This window comes from Cryptomeria japonica, chromosome 8, assembly GCF_030272615.1.
Source record: "Cryptomeria japonica chromosome 8, Sugi_1.0, whole genome shotgun sequence".
Lineage (NCBI taxonomy): Eukaryota > Viridiplantae > Streptophyta > Pinopsida > Cupressales > Cupressaceae > Cryptomeria > Cryptomeria japonica.
Genome location: NC_081412.1, coordinates 369,017,959 through 369,045,255, shown reverse-complemented (window position 1 = coordinate 369,045,255; position 27,297 = coordinate 369,017,959). Strand labels below are relative to the sequence as shown.

The window sequence follows — 27,297 nt, the reverse complement described above, 5'->3', positions numbered from 1 at the left end:
ATACATAAAAAAACAACCAGAAATAAACCAACAAGATTAATAAACAATTCTATAAAAATAAACTTAAAATTTGAATCGAAAAGATTTACCATAATTTTTCTTTTTAAATATAAAAACAATACATTATATAAGATTTCAATACTAATATCAACCTTACCTATCTCAGATCTCATTTTGCATTCTCATATCTTTCGTTAATAGATGAATGCTACTCTTTTAAAAGAGTAAATACTCTAGATTAAAATGTTGAAAGATGAAAATGGAATCAAGACAGGATTTGGATTGAAATCAAATAAATTATGCGTGGTTGGCAAAAGACAGGCTGAATCTTAAATACGTCCCTTCCAACGAGATACTGAGCTGATAATGTCAGTACATTTCACATCCCAAGTTGATCTTGCCCTAAGTTGATCTGGTGTGTTTACTGTTTTTTGCCGCTGTTGTCCTGTTTAACAATTGTGTGTTTAATTATTTTTTACTCTTCAGATAAAAGTTGATCATGTCGTTATATATCATATCCCAAGTTGGTCATTATCGTGTGCCTGTCTATTTTGGCCGCTTCTGTTCCCTTTCAACGCCATGGCTGCTTCTGCTCCTGTTCTGCTTCTGATTTACAGTTGACTGGTCCCTATTAACTATTCTCCTTGGTTCAATCTTGCTTTACATGAGGGTGTGAAAAGTGGCAGTGAGAAGAAGGGGAAGGAGAAGGCCGTCCACGAGGAGCAACCAAAAATAAAATCTGGAATTTGCAAGACAGAAAAATCTGAGACAATGGAGAAGGATTAAGTTAATAGGACCACTCAACTGTTGTGAGGAGGCAACGGTTTCCTAGAGACTCTTAAATTTGTTACCCTGAGAGGCATTTTATGTTTAATTCTAGATTTCCTCGGGGTTTTCGTACCATTATCTGTATTTCAAATCTTTTTTTGCCGAGGTTCCGGGCACCGTCTTCTCTCTTTTTTGGTTTACTTGTTTCAAAGGATCATTTTCGAAGGTAAAATTCGTAGTTATCATCATCATAGGTAAGCCTAAAAGTGAAAGCTTCTCTCTATTTGTGTACTTGTAACAGTTTGTAAACATGGAACTTTTCTGGCTGTAGGGGTTGGCATTGCATTTATTATGTTCCTGGTCGCAATGCAAGCATTTTTTTTTTCAGATTTTCGAAGCTCTCAATTTTAAAAGGGTTCGCTAGCACTTCAGACAGTTTAACAATGATTAATCTTAATTTTCACAGATTTCAGTTTTAGGGTTTACTAAATGTTTACAGTAATTTGTTTTGATGATGTAGCCTGCTTAACATCCTGCAAGATTCGGAAATGGAGAAACAGGCGACAGTTTTCCAAATTTCCTTAGACGAATCTGAGCTACGCGTTTTGGGTTTTATACGGCCTGCATTATGAGGACTACACATAAATGTAGATGAAATTGCACCAACTATAAAGGTGAGAAAAGTCCTCAAGTTTCATTTCTGCTGCTTCTTAGTAAAGAGTGTAACAGACATAACTTATTGAATTGAAAAGTCCAAGTTCAGAGATGGTTCAGAGGATGATCAACTGTACTAAAAGAATAAACTCTAATCAAAGAAATTTTTGCCTCACTAACAGTGTTCTATAACTCCTGTGACAATTGATGGTATGATGGCATCATGGTAATGTCTGTTCTATAGGGTTTTAGGTTTCAATGCAGACTAATTGGGTGGCGATTTTTTTGGTATGTTAATAGGCTTTAAGATGGAGGGTTTTTATTGAGATTTATTTTTAAGATGGAGGGTTTGAGAAGTTGAAGGGTTTCTTGAGCTCTATCATAATTGTTAATTTTCTCGATACTTAGACCAACCCTCGTCAAATACACGCAATATTTTATGTCTTTCCACATCTGCATGGTACGTGTCTTTTTTTTCGGGGGTTCTTTCTGGTTGCTGTTCTTGCTCATCATGTTCTTGTTTTTTCTTGGTGAGTAGTGGTGTATTCTAAAGAGAAATATTCAAAAGCAGTTCTCTGAACTGATTGCTGAAATACATGAATGCATATATGACCAGAGATTGTATTTACTTTACTTTTATATTAATATCGAATTGTTGTTTTATGAACTATTCATATGCTGCAATTCAAGTAGTTCTATGCATCAATTCATTTGTATATTCTCTCAATGCCATAGACTACACCATCTATTGAATTCTTGTATGTCCACAATACTGTGGCTATTTCATACACTAGATAAGCGTTCTAATAGAGTAATGAAATGCTGACTTTTTTGGTTAATTGAGCCTTGGCATTTTGAACGAAAATAATACACCAAATAAATTCTTTAATCCTGCTTTTTAATTATTTTTGTCTTTGTGCAAAAATGTGTACACAGTTTAGATGGCTTAATAATATTACAAATTTTGTTGTTGTAGAGATTCTTTAAATGTTATAGTTTTACCATTTTAGTACACGATATCAAACACCTAGTAGATGGAAACTCTTTTCTCCTTACCCTGTTTTTAGTTTGTACGGTGGATTTGTCCAGTTTTGAACTGTTCAATTAGTTTTCTAGTGGGGTGTCGAATTTTAATAATGTTTATAAACTCATTTTAATAATAACATGTTTGTTTTTTCACTGGTTTTGAGCAGTATGGAAGGATCTACTACGTCAACAGAAGCACCCAACTAAGATCTGCCAAAATCCAAGAGTTGGTGATTCGGTGAACATGGTAGTGTTAATCATTTGTCGAAGGACCTGACGTTGGATCTTGAGTTTTGAACCTTCACGCTCAGATATAAACAATACTGCTTATTTTTGAGTAAAACGGCATGAATGAGGTGACAGATATGGTTCCCATAGTCTATGCTGACTCCTGAGTGTCATATGTTTATCTCATTCTCTAGGGTTTCTAGGCAATGTCCTAATTGCAGTTGTGAACCCATCAATACACCAGGAAGAGATGGATGATAATATTGCTGCTCATGCTAAACAGGCGTTCTCTCATGTTGAAAATAATCCCAACTACCCCACTTAATTTACCATGCCTATACCCTCCGTATGGTCATCCATATCTGCAGATAATCCTCAGCATTAAATGGAAATGCTCAGAGCTGATCTTCATTGGATTTGAATGGATATTTCTTGGATCCTCAACCTGTTATGTATCACGTCAATTGTCCTCTCATGTTTCGCATTAATGTAAAAATATTACTTTTAAGTTATATCCTCTCCTCCGTAGCTGTCAAGTTTTCAATATAATCAATGCCTCTACATTTTGTATGCACACACATCAAAGTCCAGCACTGCACGGCTGTTAGAAGAGTCTAGAGAAGGGTATAAGAAAAATGTAGGAGAGCTGCAGTTCGATTAGTGAATGTAATGTATTTCAATCAGAGAATGTAATGTTTCTCTTCGAATATGATAAAAACTAGATGAAAATTTTCATGTTTGTTTTGCTCTGTTTATTTTCTGCACCCCCCATTCCTAACAGTGGTATCAGAGAAGGGTATAAGAAAAATGTAGGAGAGCTGCAGTTCGATTAGTGAATGTAATGTATTTCAATCAGAGAATGTAATGTTTCTCTTCGAATATGATTAAAACTAGATGAAAATTTTCATGTTTGTTTTGCTCTGTTTATTTTCTGCACCCCCCATTCCGAACAGTGGTATCAGAGCCCGGTCGATTGTGTTAGCTGGGAGTTGAGGATGCCTAAGGATAGTTCTTAGCTGTTTTAAGCAGCAGTAAAATCCAGGGAGGCCAAAGGTAGAAGAAGAGTGCAGGTCTGAAGACAACGCCTCTAATTGCAGAAAGAGAATGGTAGCCATAGAAGGAGATCTAGCCGCTACCACAGAAGGTGATTCATTGGAGTGGAAATATGTTGAAGAAAATGTAGAAATGCTGCAGAAAATGGAGACTAAGAAGCTACAACTTAAAGGATGGCATCCCAGGTAATTTGTGAGAAGAAAAAGAGAAGCCACTGCCATAGAAGGGAAGTTACTGAAGTTGCCACTTGGAAGGAGAATCGATCAGATTTGTGAAAAGCTGCTATTCAGTGGAAAGAAGGAGATTTCAGAGCCAAAGGATATTATGCCGATTGGAGAACAATGGAGCTCTCAATGTTTGACCACTAGCATATGGAGGATCACAAAAGATTAAGACCTGAGTTGACTATAGTCACCACTGGGAGAACAAGGGAAGTTGTTGGAAATCGACAGAGGCAGGCCCACTGTAAAAAGAAGAGAGAACTACCAGATTGTGGTAAAAGAGATTGGAGCTGAGGCTGAAGCTGTTCGGGAGATGCAAAGCACTAAGTGTTGTCACTGCATAAAGAGTTGAAAGAGACTAGTTTCCTGTGGGGCGCCGTTGTACATATGGCAATGGGTGTGTCTTGTTTCCTTGTGAATGAAGGACAAAAAATTTCCAGTCAAAAGAACTTTCATTGCTGAAGATTAAAGGTGTATAGATCTGTCAAAAGTCACCAAAAAGAGGAGATCGTTGCCTGTCGAGCCCTGCCACAAATGCCTTTTGACTGTAGTCCAATCTAAAGACACAGATTGCTGGTAGAAGTCTGTTTGCATCTACATAAAGATCGCTGAGAATGAACCGCTAAGGAGAAGCTAAAAATTGTTAAAAGAGAGACTTTCGTTGACTTTTTGGAAGGAAGAGTTGCTGTCCAAATCTAAGTTGAAGCTATAGAAAAAAAATAAAAAATTGTGAAGGATCACAAAAGATTAAGACCTGAGTTGACTATAGTCACCACTGGGAGAACAAGGGAAGTTGTTGGAAATCGACAGAGGCAGGCCCACTGTAAAAAGAAGAGAGAACTACCAGATTGTGGTAAAAGAGATTGGAGCTGAGGCTGCAGCTGTTCGGGAGATGCAAAGCACTAAAGTGTTGTCACTGCATAAAGAGTTGAAAGAGACTAGTTTCCTGTGGGGCGCCGTTGTACATATGGCAATGGGTGTGTCTTGTTTCCTTGTGAATGAAGGACAAAAAATTTCCAGTCAAAAGAACTTTCATCGCTGAAGATTAAAGGTGTATAGATCTGTCAAAAGTCACCAAAAAGAGGAGATCGTTGCCTGTCGAGCCCTGCCACAAATGCCTTTTGACTGTAGTCCAATCTAAAGACACAGATTGCTGGTAGAAGTCTGTTTGCATCTACATAAAGATCGCTGAGAATGAACCGCTAAGGAGAAGCTAAAAATTGTTGAAAGAGAGACTTTCGTTGACTTTTTGGAAGGAAGAGTTGCTGTCCAAATCTAAGTTGAAGCTATAGAAAAAAAATAAAAAATTGTCAAGGGTTGAAGAATGTGACTGCTGTTAAAAGAAAATGATTGCCTATCACTGGTAAGACAACAATGAATCATAGAATTTGAAGAGTTTCTTCTTGTTGGTGAATTTAACAAAGATATTATGGGTTTTCCTAGTCAAAGAAAGGTAGATCACTACTGTTAAGATCTTGAGTTATGTAAGAAAGTCATATTGCTGCCAAACAGGACTTACAGTTTGCAAAAAGGAAAGTGTGTTTGTAGAAATCAAAGGTTTGAGGTGCAAATTTGGAGGAGAAAAGAGTGCAAAGTTTACATGTCATAGCAAATATTGGATCCCTGCCAAGCAAAAGAAAGGATCAGATTGTGAGTTATTCAAGGAGATTGTGGTCAAGAAGAACCTGCCAGTGCAATCGTCTGAAGTGAAACCGGGAGTTGACTAATACGAGCAGAAAGATTCAATAAAGAAAAATGTGGAAGAGTGAAGGTGTACGAAATTGTTTAAAGGAGGTAACTTGGAGAAGCAAAAACACAGTCAAATGTTTGAGGAAGGTAAGTTTACATTTTTATTTCAATGGGTAAAGTTGGAAAAATGGGTAAAGTTGGAAAAAGGATAAAGAAGGAAAAGGATAATTTAGAAGAAGTTGTGAATGTTAAAGATTGTAATTCTAAATTTAAATTTTTGGAGTTTGCAAGAGAAAGATGTGAATATTTATGTAAATTGATGAAATTGAAAAAGAATTAGAGAAAGTTAAAAATAGAAATGAAGAGTTGGAAAAAAAGTGAAATCGTTTGATGATGTTAAAAAGGAAAATGAATTAATGGAAATGAAGAAATCCAAATCAGAAATGATAGCAATCATAAAAGAGAGACAAGCTGAAAAATGTAAACTTTTGGATGAGAAATGTGAGCTTGAAAAAGAATTGAACAAAATAAAGAGGAGAATAAAAACCTAGAAGAAAAGTTAAATTTGTTTGATGAGTTAGAAGAGAAACTGAAGAAAGTAGAAGAAGAAATTAGTTTACAAAAGAAAGAAATATCAAAACTGAAGCAAGAGAATGAATGTTTGAAGTTAAAGTCATCGGTATGTGATGCATCATGTGGCACGGATGATTTGTGTGATTGTATAATTGATAAGTGTGAACGTGTTTGTGATAAAGAATGTGTGAAAGAAGATAACAATGTGTTTGCAAGTATTGCTAGTTGTGATATTGATAACAAATGATGGTTTCAAACGAATGTTGGCTTCAAAATCATGAAGAAAATGGGATATGAAGGTAAAGGTTAGGAAAGTATGGGCAAGGAATCAAAGAGCCCATTGGGCCACTAATGAGACCAAAGTATGGTCTTGGATATGTCACAGGGAAATAAAATGATACTACCAGTTCAAGTAAAAGAACCCAAGAAAAACATTGTATTAGGTGTTCTCATTGCAATAGAGGACACACAAAAGACGTGTTAGGATTTATATCCATGTAAAATTTGTGGTTTAAGAAATCACTTTGAAAAAATGTGATGGAAGAAATAATGGAAGAAAGAATCAATGACAGATTGTATAAAAATGGATTGTGGATGGACCTATAGATCTAGTTGGGAGAAGCTCACAAGTATGTTCAAAAGGTTGTACAAATGTTCATATGTAAAGACAAATAGAAGTTATGAAAGATTTGAATGTTAAAAAATGATGAAAAATGTTTTGAGTCAAAAGAAACCATTGTCTAGCAAGGCAACATGATTAATTAATGGATGTTGAAAACGAGTAGAATTATTTTTTTTTTGTGATATTCAGTATTGTTAGTTTAGACGAATGACAAAATTTGATGCTACGATCCATTTTTAAAGCAAGTGAAACTTGTTTTGCATGTTTGAACCTACTTTGCAAGCTTCAACGTGAGAGTGTGGGCTTGTGTATTCCTAGTACTCTCTTTGTCCTCCATAACTTCGTAGGGTGAATTTTGGCAAAGGCTGCTACAACATTGGAATACATATATGTAAACGTTGTGATGTGATAAAGCAAATTCCATTCTCCTCTATGTATTCTTGTACTTCGAAAATATTAGATTTCTTCAAGCAATTTGGTCAATATTGTATGTTTCGTGTAGGTCTCGGATGTAATATGCAATTGCTATATATCAAATAAAAAACATAATCCTAATACTTGTGAAGTGAATAAAAATTTATTATTAGAATAACATATTTAATTAAAGCAAAAAATTATTATTAGAATAACATGATTAATTAAAGCAAAATACAAGTGTTATGTCTTTAATCTCATACACCAATTTGCATATTGCATTATGTTTTACCATATCTATTTATAGAGAAAATAGAGTGTCATTCACCTAAAATGGACCTTAAAAAGAATCATTGTGAGCATAGACAAAGTGTTAGAAGAAAACTGTAATTTTGGGTAGACACATATTTTCTTGTTATTCTTCTATGGACCTTAAAAGGATCATTATGAGCACGTTAAGTGTTAGAAGAAAACGGCAATCTTGGCTACCTCCATGTTTTCTTGTTATTCTTATATGTAACCATTACAATCAATGGCATCTATAGAAAAGATATAAAATTAGGTACAAAATAATTAGTTACATATTCTTGTATGTAACCATTGTAATCAATGGCATCTATAGAAAAAATATATAATTAGGTACAAAATAATGAGCTACTTTAATGGTATTACATTCTACTTGAAAAGCACATATTCTACAAGCACGTACAAAATTAACATACATTTCCTATCAACAAAGATTAGGGGTAGGGTTCAAAGAAATGCTTTGGTAAGGGTTATCATTGTGGTTAGGGTTGTATTAGTGTTACGGTTATAGTCAAGGTTTAGTTAGGGTTATAGTTAGGTAAGGGTTAAGATTACAATATTAGGGTTAGGTGTAAGGTTCATTTAGGGTTTGTGTTAGGTCTAGGGTTCACTTATGGTTAGGGTGCTATTAAGGCTTGATTAGAATTATGGTTAGGGTTAGGATTTTGATCAAGGTCAATTAGGATCACAATTATGGGTTAGGATTAGGATATTGGGGTTCAATAAGGTTAGTGTTCAATTAGGGTTAGGATCTCAATTATGATTAATATTGGTTCTCAATTAGGGTTTAATTGTGGTTAAATTTAGGTTAGCGTTCAATTAAGGTTATGCTTAGGATTGGGTTTGTAATGCCCCACCAAGAAACCCTAGAGGATTCAACTAAAACTCTCGAAAAGAGTGCAAATAATTTTATTTATTTTTTACATTAAAGAACTTAAAGATGCATTAAATTAAATATTGCAATAACATTTGCACAAACAAAAGACTTAACTTAAACACCTAAAGGGTTTCCAACGAAGATTACTCGATTAATCCAATGAACATTAAGGTTTATTAATCCAATTAACAATGAGAATCTTTAATTTTTACTCATGATAAAATGATTACAACAAGGACAAAGAAATTAAATTCCATAAGAGATTTAACTAGCATGATTGAATATATACATATGACATTAGCTACATTACATCATTAAGCTACATCCATCATAATCCATATTACTGCATCTAATTGATAACTTCATACATGCAATAAGATTAATATCGTCTAAACTACATTATACATTTGAACTATAATGCCATTCATGCATCCAAAATTAAAAAGGAACCAGATGAACACATACACCATACAACACAAATTGATATCGGAGTTCACCCCTAATGGGCTACATCTTCGGGTCTGCTTCAAGTGCAAGACCATTCTATTAAATAAAAGGTGAAAAATACATAAGGTTCACATCAATTACATCCTGCCATCAAGGCGTACAAAATAAAATAATACATATGACCACATAGGGTCCAAGAAATACATGAATGATCCAAGAAGAAGAAAGAGGATCCATCTGAAACGTGATATGGAGTAAAACAAGAGAACAACTGAAGCACCAATGAAGCTAATTCCTCGCAAACCATCATAAGCATCACATTATCTACCATGAATAACAGGTACTCACAAAAAACATAAGCAATTAGATATGACTCCCACAATAGTGCTCCAAGCAAAAGCAACACAAACTGCACACTAGTGAACATAAGAGAAGAGTGTCATCACATAGTTTGGTATGGTTACCATGGCAGACCTCCATAGGTCTCGACCCCCATCCACTGGGTTATCCTGGTAAACTCTCCCGAACCTCCGACCCCATCCAAGTTTCATGTGGACCCAACACATCCTTTCGTGAAGAGAAGGTTGTTGGTTTGCCATTCCAGGCCTTCTCATTGCATCATGAGTCTGTACTAGCATTCAACCCATGTGTGAGGCACAGTTATCTTACTTAGTGTTTTCATTTACCAAACCCCCTAATAATTTATTAAGTTATCACTTATTTAGACAAACTTTCGATTGGTTATCTTGCTTACCACTTTGGACGCAACCCCCACTCAAAAGCCACTCTCCCTTATGACACCACAACCTACTGAACTCTAAGGTACGACTCACAATACCAAAATACTCAAGGAGTTCAGGCTCAATAATAGTAGTTCACTTGGTCACACAAAACTAGCACCTAGGTTGAGTAAACAAAAGGATTCCATCTAATAACGAAATAGCCTTTACTGAAAACAACATACAAGAATTGCATAAAAAACCTAATTCAATTGGTTTGTTCAATATCTCAATTACGAGCCAACAAATAAGCAAGACAGATAAACATCAAGGTAGAAAGAATTCATGCAATATTGTTTTCTATCTGTTTCCTTTCAACCAAGTTTGCTATGTTTTCCAATTTTGTTTGGTTAAAAAGCAAATACAATTTCTCTATCCCAATTAAAATAATTCATTAACAATCTAATTAAAATTCTCGCAACACAACTAGATCATTAATTCATTATATATATATATATATATATATATATATATATATATATATATATATATATATATATATATATATATATATATATATATATATATATATATATATAACATTATATATCTATTTTATTAATATAACTAACATTAAAACTTAACTAAAAATTATAATCTCTCTTTTATAAAAAGTAACTAAGTTTTGGAAAATAAACCAAGGGTGTATTTTTTTTTTACCAGCACTCACAAAATACACAAATTGACAAAATTTTGTCATTATAACCCCACACGGGTATATTTCCATAAATTTAAAGCATTAATCCCTTACAGAGCAATAAATTTAACATTTCATAAACCAAAAAGAAGGATTCAAGAATGAAATTTTGAATTCAATCACAAAGAGAATACACCCAAATTTTAATTTTAATTTTTTAAATCAATTACTTCACAACAAGAAATTGATTGAAAAATTTAAAACAAAGAGGGTTAAAGAAATGATTTCTATCACACAAAGATTTTCCCCAAAACAAATAAAATTTTAAAAAATAAAACATGGATAACCAGAATCCAACCTTAAGAGCTATCCATGAAGAAATTTGAGATGAAAAAAATTGAGATGAGCCCAACCTGCAAACTCAAGAAATTCTTCATCCATCTTCCAACCAAAATCCAAATTTCAATTCAAAACCTCCAAATTTCAATCCAAACAAAAAAACTCCCCCTTTCATGAAAAAAACATTGGTTATAAAGAAAATTTTGACCTAAAAATCCATTTTAGGATAAAATTATTTTTAACCAAATTAAATAATTTCCAAAAAATTAATATGCAAAAATGCTTTTCTCTTCCTCATTTAATTTCCTCAAATAATTTAAAACTTAAAAATTCTATTTCAAAAGTCAATGAGGGTAAAAGATTTTATTATTTTACTTTTCCAATTCTATTTAACCTTTTTACAAAAGATGCATATACATAACTAATTTTCACAATTTCTATAAAAAATGCATATACTTATTTAATTCACCATTCAGAAAATAACCATTAATCAAACTTGCTAGTAATATGAATTAAGCAATTTGATTTATTGATTAATCACACATAGGGGTCCTATTTAATTTAATCCCTTTTATTTACGAATGCGCAATAAACATATTTAACTAATTAAACACTTTAATATTTAATAGTTAATTTCACAAATGCATAACACGTAACTCAAGAAAACCAGATAAATTCATGACCCGCATACCAGACATAAGTAACTGACGGACGACTGACAATGCTCACTATTGAGCATGACTGGGGTAATTGTAGGGCCTTACAACTATCTCCTTCGATCAATATGGCACGCTCAGACCTGTGAAGCCAGGTAGAGATGATACCTCATACCTACACGGTACTTGTACCTACAATATCCTGCATCAATGAGCCTCACATGCATATAAATACAAACACAATAGACACACCGATGAAGGAGAATCGTGACGTTCCCTGTAACACCGAAATGAGTGAAGGAAAATCATATCCTCGTACCCCATACACTTACAAACATGAAACATGTATATTATGCAACTCATGCATACAATAAATGTGTTAGTCCAAGGTCAGTAATACATCGATCAAATTAACATCTAATCATACATAAGAATTAATGCGTAATCAACTTTCACCGATACACACATCAAGCATAAAACCTTAATATAACATCACAACATGGTATATCAACCAACCAAGTAAGCCACTAAAAAGTCAACCAAGGTCAAATTGGGTTTAGAAGAGTCAGATCAGGGAGGGGTACTATAGGGTCTAACATCCAGTTAGAGTTCCAATTAGAATTAGAATTGGAGTTGGGGTTAGGGTTAGAATAATGAATTAATTAGGGATATACATTTAATGGTTGCATCAAATTGTAGAAGACTTGATATCCTTGTTGTTTCAAACTAGGTTTGTTTCAAATAAGAATTTGAAACTATTGATAACCCCTATAATTTGCAATTTGGGATATATTTGTTGATATTAAATTATTAGGCATTTTGTATGTTTTTAGGTAGGATTTGAAGTGGTTAAGTTCTTTTTAGTTGCTATGACTTTTTTAATGAGATTTTGTTCTATTCTCAAGAATACTTTTCTATATTCAACAAATTTGAAATTTCTAGATTGAGTTGTGGTGTGTCATGAATACTCTTTTGTATTTACCATTAAAATTGTATCTTCTTCTTTTTTAGTTATGTAATAAGATTTCTAGATTAGTTGTTTGTTTTGTCACAGGAAATTCTATGGTTTTCTTTCAGCTACATGGAGTAGAGTTTTTTCTTGTTTTCTAAAACAAGGTTGGGTATTGGGACACAAAATGCCTTGCCTAATTAAAAAAATTGAATGATCCATGACCATTCACCTATTTAAGAATGCTTATCCTCAACCTTTAATGTTTATGGTCATATGACCTTATATTTTTACATTTTTTTACAAAATACAATAAAAGATTTAAGAATTTTTTAAAAGGATTATATTTGTTTGTGTTTGAAGTCAATGATGTCTTTGTTTAAACCATTGTATGTCATAACAATTGAGAATATCTTAGAATGTAAAAGCTCATCAAGAAATTAGTAGGCTGAAATGCCACTCTAAAATTTTATCCTTGTCAGGGATATCATAACATTTCAATATCCCCTTTTTATTTTTGATAACAAATGTAAAATGTGAATAGACATGGATTAGTAGAATTGAGAAAAAAATATTTACAATTTGAGAAATAGAATAGAAAGTAGATTTGGTGATTCTTCTTTGAGCAATAACCAAATTACATCTAGTGTCAATTCAGATTATACTCATTATTCAAGATTTAGACTATTTCTAGATTCTATATTAGATTCCTCAACATCAAAGTTAGGTGGCAGTTTCCCTCATATTGATATTGGAGAGGATCTTAACATTGCTATTAGAATTTAATTATTGACGCATTTAGTTATCCCTTGTATTTGTCTTGGAGAGGATCTTAGAAGTGTTGTTAGTATTCAATTATTGTTGCATTTAGTTATTCCTCATATTTGTCTTGGATAGGATCTTAGCAGTTATTAGAACTCAATTGTTGTTGCATTTAGTTGTCAAGATATTAATTAATGAGTGTAAGTGCAATCCTAGGTCTCAATGTACCAAAGATAATATACAACTTCGAGGACTGGGATTTGAGCTTTTATAGCTTAAGTGACATAAAATAGATGATGAAATAATTAAAGTCCATTTTTTTTAAAATTAAACAATTATTAATTTATGTAGTTATCAATGAGATATTCAGTTTAGTTTTAAAATAATGATCCTCTCCAAAAAGAAGAGCATCTCAACAAATTCAAAGTGAATGAAGTCTTATAGTGAATGAAAAGCCATATGTTGAAAGGAGGACATATGTGATGTGCCCTCCTCCTACAAGATGTTTAATTAAGAGAACTTTTAAATTTTAAATTTTCAAATATTGGCTTTTCCTAAACAAAGGGTGTTGTTTACAAATCAGAAGTGAATGAAGGGTGAGAAATATACAAAACGATATTTGAAATCTTGGCCATATTCAAAACAAGTGTGTTGTTAATAACTTGAAAGTGAATGGAAGGATGTATAATAGGGTATAGAGGCATCGACAAGCCGTCAACAAGCAATTTTATGCTACAATTGTGGAGTATAATAAGAAAAAACATTAACAAGCATTTTAATGTTACAATTCTTAAGTATAATGGGACACAAACATTAACAAATGAGTTAAGAGGATAAAAAACAAATTGAAAATATTCTTAGCTTTTGATAGACTAATTTCAACATAAAAGACTAATTAAAGTATGTAAACACAAACTTAAAGTGTAAGAAATCTAAATCCTAGGAAAATCAATGAAATAAATTAATTTAAACATAAAAGAGCCTTAATCAAGATAACCATAAAAATTCGCTTCAATTTAAATATTGTAGATCCCTAATAAATTTAAATATGGTAAAACTCTAGTCAACTAACCATAAAAGCTTCCTTAAATTTAAACATAAGAGAGCCCCAATCAACATCTCCTTGGATCATAGGATGAATATATAGTCTCACAATCAATAAAATAAGTTATCTATATTTTTTATCCCTTGGACGAACATTAGGGGAGAGGAGCCAATACGTGCGCGGGGTCCATAACATAATATAATTCGTGCACGGGGTCTAGAACATAATATAGTTCGTGCGCTGTCTGGGCCCCACACTTGACTGCCTAACTTGCCAAAACATGCACTGTCCAACCCGAAATAATACATGAAATTAACTTAATAAACATTCACATACAACCATAACATGTTTTAGAGCCTAACTGTATCCATTATATTTAAAAATATAAAACATTCAATTCCACATTGAAATAGTCAAACAAGTACGACCGCCACAAGAAAGTCGTGTTTTTCCACGTACACATTCCTATGTGCCACAAAGTGGCCTGAAATAACAAAAAATAAGTGTCTTTAATAAAACCGTAAAGGAGGAAAATTTGTCAACTTTACAAACTTCGACACCAACATAACAAACATGTCCACAAAATTGATATTGCCACCCACACACACGTGGACCCATACGCGACCCATCATATAGCACCTAACCAAATGTCTAGGTCCATGTGTGTTCCATGAAACATTTCCTCCTTGACACAGTTGCCAACCCTCCATCCCATTTGTACCACGTAAACCATCGCCTTCAACTGTCTTCAACGCACGCTTACTGGTCCTGTCACAAAATCTCCCACCTGCAATGACGACAACAAGCGTGTAAGGCCACCATATTCCATTCAAAAACAATCAAATTAGGCTTAAATGAATTGCTTCTTCAAATTCAATGGACATTCAATGAACATTCAAATTTCAAATTCAAAATAGTACATTAAAAGGGGGAAACCACAAAAGGTTTGTATAAAAAGAAAGGTCTCATCTCATTGCAATCATAGTCAAACACACATCAAGCATTGCAACAAGATAAATACACAACAAGCATCGAAGACGAACAAACAAGCACACCAACAGAGGAGCTTCAATAAAATCACACAGGTATTATTCATGTTACCCTACATCTTCACAATCCTTTACTGTCACTTTTTGTCCATACATATATAGATTTTGTTTGAACTTTTCCAATTAGTTTTAAATTTATAAAAAATACAAATCTTACCAAATAATTGTCCAAAAAATATTTAATTCTTCTTTACCCACGACTATTGCATGTGCTTAGTTGACTGGGGTGGTGTATAATCTTCATCATCTTCGGAACCCCCATCTCCCTCTGAACTTTCCCCTCCCTCCACACTTTCACCTTCCCCTCCCTCCGCACCTTCACCTTCACCTTCAACTCCCTCCACACCTTCACCTTCAACTCCCTCTGCACCTGCACCTCCCTCTGCACCCGTTCCATGGCCATCCTCTTTCTCGCACAAAAATATCTCCAACATTGTCCACCCTAGGGCCGCTTTTGCCCTCCTTGCCAATTGGTCCTCCCCAACTTTCCATCTGATAAAGGGGATGGTGGTAGTAACTCCACCTTTGTTTTCCCCCTTCTGAGTATCAATCCCAATACCTGGAATTGTAGTGAGGAGCAAATCGTCCAGGCCATCAAGCCACTCATCCCCCACGCATGCCTTCATCAACCATCGTACCTTGTTTGCACTCTTACCAATCTGCAACGCCCATGCAGCCACCATGCTAATGACATCCACATTCATGTGATACCGGTGATGTGTTTGCATGAAGAAATCCCCAAGAAACAACTTCAAATATCTCAGAAATCTTTCATCACTGTACTTGAAAATGGATTTCAACCTTTTATCAGATAGCTTTCCAACAAAAGCCAGTTGTTGCTTCTCTGTGTAAACGATGAATGTGGCTTCCATTTTACCTGCAACTGTCCAACACCCAACGCGGCGAATTTGGCTTCCAATTTATCTACAACTGCCCGAAATAGTGAATGTGGCTTTTTATAACTCCTTTAAACTCTTACCGAAAGATATAATAAATGTCAACTTAACTGATTTCTCTTTATGGTGATGTTGTAAAAATATCGTGTCTTTTGCAACTCGATGCACACTTTCCATAAAATAAGGCCACCTCATCCTTGTCGCGCATGTCATTGATTGTAATAGGCAATGCAATCTTCTTTGTAAGATTTTGTCATTTATTGGATTTTAATTCTCTCACTCAAGCTTTCCATTTATTAACTAATTAATAGTGTCCCTTTCTAGTTCCCATGCGTATACAATTAATACCCATGCCAGCACATATAAAATCCAATCATGTAAGGGAAAAGGAGCCAGAATGTGCGTACCCTACATTCGGGGTCCATGTGACTACTACCTTTGACCCCTGGCCAGGTAGACAACCGAGTTGGATACCCGATGTGATAATATTGGGTGTATATATGTTATATGCATTTATAAATTACGAATTATATGCATATACAAAATACAAAACACACACACACACACAGATATGTGTGTGTGTGTGTGTGTGTGTGTGTGTGTGTGTATGTGTCTCTGTGTTTGCGTATGTGTATATATATATATATAGCGATATCTATGAATATACATATATGTACACGCACACACGCGCACACACACACATATACTCAAATGTATGAATATACATATATGCACATGCACACACACACACACACACACACACACACACACACACACACACACACATATACTAACATTAATGAATATAAATATATGAACATGCATAGATTGAAAAAATAATGAAATTGTGATTCAATCTTTTAATTCAAACTTTTATACCTCTTCAACTGACTACCACATACAATGACAATGAAACCCTCAACCAATGAAATTCAAACCCATAACCCCAACTTTTGTAACAATGACATGGAAAATTTCATACCACCGTGATTCAAAACACACCTACATGGATGTACACTGAAACTCTGCAATATTTGAAATGACGAAATACAATTTCATATCAAGTCATGTACATGTATGTATATTCAAATGAGCATATCTATATATAAATATATACATGAAAATACACAATTTGAAACGATGTATTTCCTTATGTTACCGATTATATCTGTATATGTAGATGTGTATTTCTGTTTGAATTACTCAAAATATTGTAATCCTCTTTATCTCGTCACCACAACCGTCATGCTTAGTGGCATGTCCATGTTTGTAAATGACCACTCATTGTTGTACTCAAAAGTAATGCTTTCAGGTCACAATATATATTTGTAATCTATAGGATGATGCAGATGACTGTGGACAATTCAGCATGATACATTCCAGGCAACGCACAAGGACACAACAAAGCGTGGAATTACCGAACACAGATCAACGGTATCGGATTGTAAAAAATTATGAAAACGATAGGCAAAACTATTTGACAGTACATCAAACACTAATAAGTCAAGGTCTTATTGAAACCCTGCCTCCAAATTATGCAAATAATGAAATCCTAAAATATCTCCGCAAATCTTTCCCCACGCCCCAGTTCGCTATTCCACCCATAGAATGTCCTGTTCACATCCCATTTCCATGCATCTGAGCACAACAAGAGTGGATTGCAATTCATTCTCATCATGTTCGCCAAATCTTTATTTGTCCATACCCCTTCGATGATCTTGTCTTTCCCACAAGATCTTGTTTCCTTTCAAAACTATTCAAGCTCAGGCTTGAATCATGGCAAACCAACTATATCAATAATTTTTTCTTAAAAAAGTATGGTCCTCAAGTTCGACAAAGCTATGAAAAGCTGTCATGGCAACAATTGCTTTGTACAGTAGTGAATGAACAAATCCCATCGTGGATTTTTACCAAAGTATACATTCAACCTAATTGTAAGCCTAATACCCCTTCCCGACTATACAATCAAGTAATTATTGGAAAGAACCCATTCCAGCTACACCACCACATCTAGTTGACCTCAAAGGTTTCAAACATGACTCCAAATCAGAATAGATGTTACATGTATAGAATAGCACCTATTTAAACCCCTACTTACAAGTGTCCAATATAGTAAACCAATAAACAATTGCAGGCCTAACTTTAGACAACATATGACGTTTTGCAAAAGGGAACCACAGTCCTAATGTTCAAGCATAACTGACATCTTCCACCATGTTGTCATTGAATCTGAAATTGCACCTCAATTCCATATCAAGCATCACTGTTACCATTGTTCAGCGGACATCAGTGTACCAAATGACATGGTTAGTTGGTTCCATCTCACACTACCAAATTCCAAACAATATACCAGTTGTCTTGTGACAAAGTTAAACATATCAATTATATTACTCTATAGTTGTTATTAATCTGCATAATTAAAATTATTGGACAACTAACATACATGTTCTTCTTGTTATGTGCATATGTGGAAGGCAGACAAGATGGCTCCTCATGGCTCAAAGAGATCAACATGCACGAGGTTGCATTCACAGAAAAGAGGAGTCATGTTCCATGTAGAAAAAGAAGCTCCGCCTCTTGTTGAGAACAATGCAGACCCTATACCCCCAACAACAGAGGTTCTCAATGAACAACCTCTCCCATCCACAGTGGAGGATCGTAGTCCCCCTTCAACTTCAAAAAAAGTTACAATGCAATAGAAGTTGTGGTCGACATTAGACATGGGAGGTTATCTCCATGATGTTGAGGACAATGACATGTCCATACGGGGTTCATCAAAGAAATGGGGCATCCCAACTGCAACACTATCAAAATGGTTGCGTAGTCTCACAACCACGTTGAAGAAGGGTCCACCAACAATCCTCACCACCAAAGAAGAAGAAGACATAGTTTAGTGCTGCCAAGAGATGGCTGCGGTTGGTCATGGTCTCGAGATCATCAACTTGAAGGCAGTTGTCTCTCAGATATGTGTGACTAGACCAACCCCTTTCAAGTATGGTATGCCTGGGAAGTCATGGTGGGCTGGTTTCAAGGCTTGTCATTCGAAAATTAGCTTGCGGACAACTGAAGGCCTTGACAAAGACAAGGCATTGAATCTGAGACCAGCAGTTGTGTCTGTTTTCTATGGTACTTTGTCTAAAGCCTATGCTGCTAATCTATATGGTCATGCTCATATTTGGAATTGTGACGAAACTGGTGTGATGGCCGGTAGAAATGGGGCTATGAGGGTGCTTGCGAGGAAAGGAAGCTGAAACATGTCTTATATAATCCTGAAGAGTCGTGAATGGATGACAATACTTTGTTGTGTTAATGCTTCTGGGCAAAGCATACCAGGCTTCTATTTGTTCAAAGGGAAGAGGCAGTTACAAAATTATATCTTGAAATGTGAGCAAGGTGCTTGCATGACAGCACAACAACATGCCTGCGTGACCAAGGAATATTTCCTTAACTGGTTGCACCACTTCAAGCGCTCAGTTCTAGGGGGTGTATCACCCAACAACATACACTTTTTGATATTTGATGGCCATGGCAACCATGTTGCACTGCCAACCATCCAAGAGGAGAGGATGCTAGGCATAGACTTGCTCACATTGCTGGCTCACACCTCTCACAAGTTGCAGCCGCTAGATGTGAGTGTGTTCTCTCCATTCAAGACCTACTTCAAGTCAGAAAGAGCTGCGTGGATAGCAAGGTTCCCAAATGTAGAAATCAGGAGGGAAGGACTAGCAGAAATAGGCAGCAAGTCTTTGGCCAAGGCATTGACTATTCCCAACATTGTAGCATGATTCAGAAGGACTGGTATATGGCCCATCAATCCGGATGCCCTCATGGATGACATGCAGCCCAACAACACATTCAAGATTAATGATGGTGAAGATGCATCTGCAGTGCAGAACATGCTCAACCTTTAGTGTTCATGTGTCATCAAAAGTGGTTGCAGAAAACATTGCTCTTATCTGTCAATCAGATTCACTTGCACAAGTGGACAATGAACAACCAGCCGACAACATTGGTGTAGGTGCAGTTGACAGTGTGGATGGCAGTCTTGGCCTTCCATCTGAGCGAATTGCATCATCATGGGTAGTGGAAGGGCAATGGATCTAGGTGTTGACTTACAAGGGCAACAAGAATAGGGAACATTCACCTTCCCTTCACCACCAAAATGTGTCATGCTGGAGGTGGTGCACTACTATGCAAACTCTAGTAAATCTAATAGCGGAAATGATACATAAATGACACAAGAAATGTCAGAAGTTGGTAATGTGGAAGAGGAAATCCCATTGTCACAAGTAAATGAGTCACCTGACTCCCAACAGGAGATCTCACTTACATGATTCTTAATCCTACCAGTTCACATTATGAATAAGAAACATGGCAGGGGGGCTGGTAATGACATCTGCTTGACCAAGGAAGGGTAGTTGTTGACTTCTGATGAGTTCATGGAAGATTTCATGGTATAGGAGACAAAGAAGACATATGCCTTGGAGACAAAAGTGTAGTGTCATAAAATTGTGACCCTTGCAATTTGCAACCACATTAGGGTCTTCACGTTGGCGACTTGAATCCCCAAGCCTGATTGGAGACTCGAGACTTGCTCAACCCCGGAAACTGCACTTTTTTTGCCCTCCGCACTGCCTGAACCTTCTTCAAGTGTCTTGAGACAAGGACAGGACAAGGGTGTGGCGCCCCTATCCCCCTAGGATAGGGGCGTGGCGCCCTTGTCCCTGCCCTATTTCGGGCCCCCCTTTGTCTTATCTTTGCATTGGACTTTGCATAAAGCGGGAAAACTTTCCCTGTGTCGGCCTGTGATGAAAAATCAATCAATTAACCCTAATTAACAAATATATAAGTCGCATTTGTCCTCTCATCTACATAAGTTCAAGAGGCGATAAGGTGGTGGATAAGCGAAGAGTGGACATAAGTTCGAGCAATCAAGTATTCCTTTCCAGCATTGAGCATTCTCAAGTCTCCCTTCAAGGCTAGGTGTTGCATTCAAGTCAAGGATTCAACCATTGAAGAGGAGATCCCATTCAACATTCAATTCCATACAAGAAAATCTACCTACATTCTATCTACAACCTCCCTTGAGCTGAATTATATTTCAGTCTTTCATTTACATTTACTTGCAAGTAATTTTTTTCATCATTTGGTTAATTCCAAAACTGGAGTTTGACCTGAAGGCAAACCGCCAATCCCAACCCCCTTTCCTCTCTTTTTTGTGTGTAGGTTGTAGGTGCGCAACTGTGTTTTCAGATTCAGACTCCATTTGTAGAGGTGGAAAAACCCTTTTCATTTCACGGTTTTTTTGAAGGACTGTGTGCACTTTTAACACGGTCCCAACAACTTTTCCTCAAATTCACAGGGTAGCTTCATTTCGACATATTATAGCCAGATCCAGGTGCACAACTTCATCTCATGCTTCTATCTCAAGTTATAATCAGTTCTTTGCTACTTTTACACTTAGTCTCACAACACATAACTAAACCATTTTCCATTCTAAAAGAGGGGTTAGCTTGTCATTTCTATCTCATTATCAATTCATTTAGTATTCAATCTCTTTCCTAAGAGATTGGATCTAGTGAATTTCCCCCCCTCTTTTAATGTAATGTGGATAAAGTGTTTGAAGGGAAATCCGCAATGAAACTTTCATCTCTCCTCGGAGGGAAGAAAAGCTTTCCTCTTGATCTCTCCATCATTCACTTTTCCCCACATCACATTTTGGTGAACCCAACGTCTTGCATGCTTTATTCTGAAAATCATTGCATATTTTTCATTTACAAGTTTAATTTTTCTGCAAACTTAGTGGTTAATTCATTCAAAACCCTAGTTTTTAAAATTGAAATTGAACTTGTCTTTTGTAAAAATTGTTTGCTATTGTCTTAGATCTGAAAATTGCTTTGTTTGTCAAATTCAATTTCTTCATTGTCCAAATCAATTTATAAATCAAATTCACAAAATTAAGAGGTTAATTGTCAAAACCCTAATTTTCAAAAATCTTCTTGAAATTGTACAAAAATTGAACTTCCATTTAATTTTCAGATTTGTGATTGTTTTCTGACTTATCTTTTGTCCTAAAATTCAATTTTTCAATTTCCCTCCTTTTTCAAAATTTAAAATTTTAAAAATTAAGTGGTTAGGTCCTAAAACCCTAATTTTCAAATGTAATTGGATTTTGTGCAAATTTTAATCAATTTCAATCAATTTTAGTTTTTTAAACGTTTTTCCAAGGTGTCCCTATCCATTAGGTTTGACCCTTTTCAAAATTGCAATTCAATTCCTCCTTTTTCTCAAAACCCTAATAGGGTCCTTTTTTTGCATTCAAACCTTCATTTCTCCTATCTAAAGATAGTAAATCCACCAATTTTTTGGGGTTACCTTTAGAATCATCGTAACTTTCATCCCTAAAAAATTTCAAAAAAAGTTAGCCGGACCGTGTGCACTTTCAACACGGTCCCTGGCTTTTTTCCCAAAATTTTGGGAGATTGTTATGACCATATTTAATAGCTTAAATCCAAAAAATTGGTTGATTTTGTCGATTTTTGATCCCTCTAAAATAAAAAATACCTTCAAATTTCAAGAATTTTTTAAAAATTAAGTGGTTAATTATAATCTGCCCTAATTTTAAAATTTTTGTTTTTGTCAATTTTAAAATTAAGTGGTATCCCATTGGCCCTAATTTTAAATTCCAATTTCCTTTCATTTATCATAAAATTATTTTTGGAAATTGTGTCATTTTCTTCTTTCAACAAAGTTCAAATTATTTAACCATTATTTTCACAAATTTTGCATTATTCAATTTTTGTACACTTTGTTCCTATTATTCAAAATTCAAATTCAAATTTTCCCTCTAGTGCATAAGTTTCACCACTATTAGTCCTACCTGCACTATCCCCGTTAGACGAAGCATTATAATTAAGGCTTCTCAAGGTTTAATTACCAAGGAGATGGAGCATAATTTGGGTGACTTCTTTAATGAGGATAATGCTAATTCTTCCCATCCTAATCATGTCCCTATCTATCCACTTGATGAATCCTATGATGAACACAAAGAAGCTTTGACTAGAGTTTCCATAGATCAACTTTCAAAATTGGACAATCAATTTGATAACTTTCAACAATGGATGTCCCAAGAGTACCCTAATAGTGAAGCTCTTCCATTAATTAAAGGCCTTAAACGCATGATTCAAAGTGATAAGAATGGAATTGATATATTGCATGACATTGTTCATATTGTTGATTTTAATGTCATGCCTATCAAGAGTTGTGCTGAGAACTTAGGTTATTCACAACCTTCAAATCAAATTAATTCTTCTATTCCTTTGACCACTCCAATAGCTAGTATTCCTACTTTTACTTCAAACATCATGGCTACGTCAACTCAAAATGTCATTGCTACAACCATTAGTCATGGGGGCAGTCCCTCTTCTTCATTTAATCCTCCATCTTTACCTATGTCTTCCATAAGTATTCCTATTATCCCTCAACCAATCAATGTGACACAAGGGGGAAATTCATTCAACAATTTTATTCCTCGTTTAAGTGTCCCATTTCCTACTCAATCATCACCTATGCCTATTTATCATAATGTCCCACCACCTTATTCTCAATCCATGTCTTCCTTCAATAAAATCACACCACCTTCTCAATCAACCATGTCTAACATCAATTCTTCTACCGAAGCGACCATTAACAATCTTGCTCAGACTGTGTCTTCCTTACAACAACAAATTGCTTCCATGAGTCAATCCAAGTTTAGTGTGCCCACATTTGATGTTGTGAGCCCACTTTCCCTTGATATTGTTAAAGTCATGCCACCTAAGCATGTTGAGGTCCCTCAATTGGAACTCTATAATAGAAAAGGTGATCCTCTCACGCATGTTAAAATATTTCAAACCTTGTGTACTGATTTTGCTTATGATCAAAGATTGCTTGCAAAACTATTTACAAGAATACTAAGAGATGAGGCTTTACAATGGTATTGCTCTTTGCCTTCTTATTCTATCACTTATTTTCAACAATTAGAAAATGCTTTCATTCAACAATTTCAAAACAACATTGGCCCTACAATCACTTTGAATGATTTAATGCATTGTAAACAAGGTGTTAAAGAAAAAGTGACTAGTTTCATTGGTAGATATAAGCATTTGTGTGCTCAAATTTCTTTTCCTATACCTGATAATGATATTAAAAGAATTTTCATTTCTAATTTGCAAAAAGATATCAGGGAAAAGCTTCTTTTGTCTAAGTTTACTTCCTTTCCGCAGTTGTGTGCAACACTCCACAATTATCAACTGGTTGTGAGTCAAATGGAGCAATCTACTCTTATAGCTCTGAGTGATAAGGGGGAGAGTGTTCAACAACCATTTGTGAAGTTCAAACCAACAAAAAGCTTCATCAAGTTCAATGATAAAATCAACAACAACAATGTGAATTCTACAACAGGTGTGCCTCCTATTTCTAAATTCTTTAAAATAGAAAGACAATTTACTCCTTTGAATGAATATTTACATAGCATTATGTCTCAATTGTTACAAAGGAATATTATCAAACTTCCTCCTATCAAACCAGTTGATCCATCTAATCTTGCATCCTGTTATTTTGATAGCAATTCCTTTTGTCAATTCATTGTTAGCTTGGTCATGATACTGAGAAATGTTTTGAATTGAAAAGTAAGATTCAAGATTTGATTAATAATAATACTATATCCATGGAAGGTGTGAATGATAAGGGAAACAAATCAGTAGCTCCTCCTAATAAAAATCTTAAGATTTTTACTGATCCTTTGCCTTCTCTTACCTCTAACGTGATTGAGATTGAATATACCTCTTTCTATCCTTCTGATATGACTACTACAGTTCAGAATTTGGTGAATATGGTAGAGAAACAAAGGAAACCTAAGGACTTATGTTTCACATTTGACCCTAGTGAGACCATTAGAGCACCTGATGGGCCTTTATACATAGTTGCGAAGGTTAAGGACTTACCTTGCCATGGTGCTCTTGTTGATCCCTCTTGCATGGTTAATGTCATCACTGAGGAGTATCTTTTTGCTTTACGATTGCATAAACCGATCTATGATGACACTAATGTGGTTGTGAAGTTATTTGATGGATTATCTTGTCCTACCATTGGTTCTATCACCCTTCCTATTGAAGTTCACACTAAATCTATGGATGTCAACTTTGTTATCATTCCTTCTTCCGAGCAATTTTGTGTGAAGTTGGGATACCCTTGGCTATCTACCTTGAAGGCTATTTCTTCTCCAATTCATAAGTGTTTGAAATTTCCTCACAACAGAGAAATCATAATTGTTAACCACAACTTATTTCGACCATCTGAAAGAAGCCCAGGTGTTCCTATTGATCTCTTTTGGCCTAAGCAATTTCAATCTCTTCCTTAAAGGAGCGATGCTATTTTCCAATCTTATCAAAAATGGAAGAAATATATGATATTATCCTTAAGTCAACCTAGATCCCCAACAATTCATATCCCCGTCCTTCTTGAATATGAAATCCTTCCCCTAACAAATAGGACTAATCTCCCTCCTAAAGAATATCCTCAACCTATTCCTATGGATGCGACTATGGCTTCTCCTAACAAGAACAACAATATTCCTCCGAAGGTTAGACCTATACGTCTTCCTCTTGATGGACTTGGTCTCCTTCCTACACCTAATATTCCTCCTTTATATGGTGTAGTTCCACCTCCTTTCTCTTATAGAGAGAAGAGACCCGCCTCTCCTCTTTTCCAACCTAAAATAACTCAACCTAAACCTTCAACTATCAAAGAGGAGACTGTTCCTCCTTTCATAAATATTCTTCCTCCTTCCCAGTCTTTCGCTAAGACTCGACGAAATCATTGTGCAAGAGATCGCTGACGAAGGCATCGTGCTCGAGCTCGTGAAGCTGTTCCTCAAAATATTCTTCACTCCCAAGACTCCAATAGTTGATATGATTCCATTTTCTCCTAAGCAAGGTGTTGAACCTACATCTCCAAATCATAAGTTGCAAAAAACATGTAATGGTTTTACTCCGATGTGTGTTCGTGCTCCTCTTTCTATAAATATTGATAAAGAAAGAAGTGAAAATATTATTCATGATAGCAAAACAACTCCTAATGCTTTTGATAGTGACTATGAATATGTTGATGTGGACAAGTATTTATCAACTAAATTTTCAAACACCCTAATCCTAGCTCCTAGAATCGAACAAAGTGACTTAGCCCATGAGCATAGTCCTTGTTAGGATCTTGTGTTAGCTCCATTTGTTGTGCTTGATGTCGCTCCTTTGGTGTGTTTCTCGCCTTCCCGAAATAGTGATCAACAAGATCGAGAGGCGAATGTTGTGCTAGATTAGCAATATTAGCACTGTAGACCTTCTCCCTCTCTCATCTCTTTCTCTTTGTGACTATTCTTCTATGTGTATCCCTATTCTTTTATTTTTTCCCTTAATGTATATTTGAGGATGATGCAAAGCATTGAGATCTCTTTTGGTCTCTTTCACGTTGACTCAAAAGATACCCTTCTATTCCCTTTCTTCCAAGGTAGTGTCCTTTATTTGGGGAATGATGATTATTATATGCACATATACATATATGATATACATAAGTTATCATATAGCATACTGACCCCGAGGAAAGAGAAACTACCTTGTATTTTGTGTGCATTTTCCTTGGGTTTATTCCTCGATTGGGGGGTAAATCCTTGTGATAACGTGCTCCCTTTCTTCTCTCTCTCTTGAGTGTATCCTACCTTAAATCAATCACTCCCGATAAGGCATGCACGATCGCTTTAACGTGGGGGCATACACTCCGCTCATATTTTTCTTCTTGATACTTAAAGTTATTTAGTGAACTCGGCTTTGCTTCATAATTTTGGTATCTTTTTCATGACTCATAGTGAGGGGAACCTCGCTACTTGTAGTCATGGTTTTCCCTTCTTGATCTTCCCTTTTACTTTGTCAATTGATGTTGTAAGATACTTAGTCCACTAGGGGCTTGGTGCATCTTGCCTCCTTGACATGATAGAAGTCTTTCAATCTTGTTTCCTTATAATTTACCGATAGTATTGGCATACACTTATACTCCAGCTAAAGTGGGGGCTAAATGTAGTGTCATAAAATTGCAACCCCTACAATTTGCGACCACATTAGGGTCTTCATGTTGGTGATTTGAATCCCCAAGCCTAATCAGAGACCCAAAGTTGCTCATCCCTAGAAACTGCACTTTTTCTGCCCTCTGCACTACCTGAATCTACTTCCTGTCCTAAGACAAGGGTATGATAGGGGCATGGTTCCCCTCTCCCCCTAG

The 27,297-nt window shown here is 35.4% G+C and overlaps 1 protein-coding gene and 1 long non-coding RNA gene across 2 annotated transcripts; both read left to right on the top strand.

Annotated features, from left to right (window-relative positions):
• Positions 1 to 207: 207 nt before the first annotated feature.
• LOC131066318 (uncharacterized) lies at positions 208 to 3,188 on the top strand. Its single transcript, XR_009111650.2, has 2 exons — positions 208 to 1,442; positions 2,616 to 3,188. It is a non-coding gene; the product is annotated as an uncharacterized LOC131066318 (long non-coding RNA).
• A 16,056-nt stretch (positions 3,189 to 19,244) lies between these two features.
• On the top strand, positions 19,245 to 19,775 carry LOC131066296 (MFS-type transporter clz9-like). Its single transcript, XM_058001022.2, has one exon. The coding sequence runs from the start codon at positions 19,245 to 19,247 to the stop codon at positions 19,773 to 19,775; it is 531 nt and encodes a 176-aa protein (XP_057857005.2).
• The last annotated feature ends 7,522 nt before the right edge of the window (positions 19,776 to 27,297 follow it).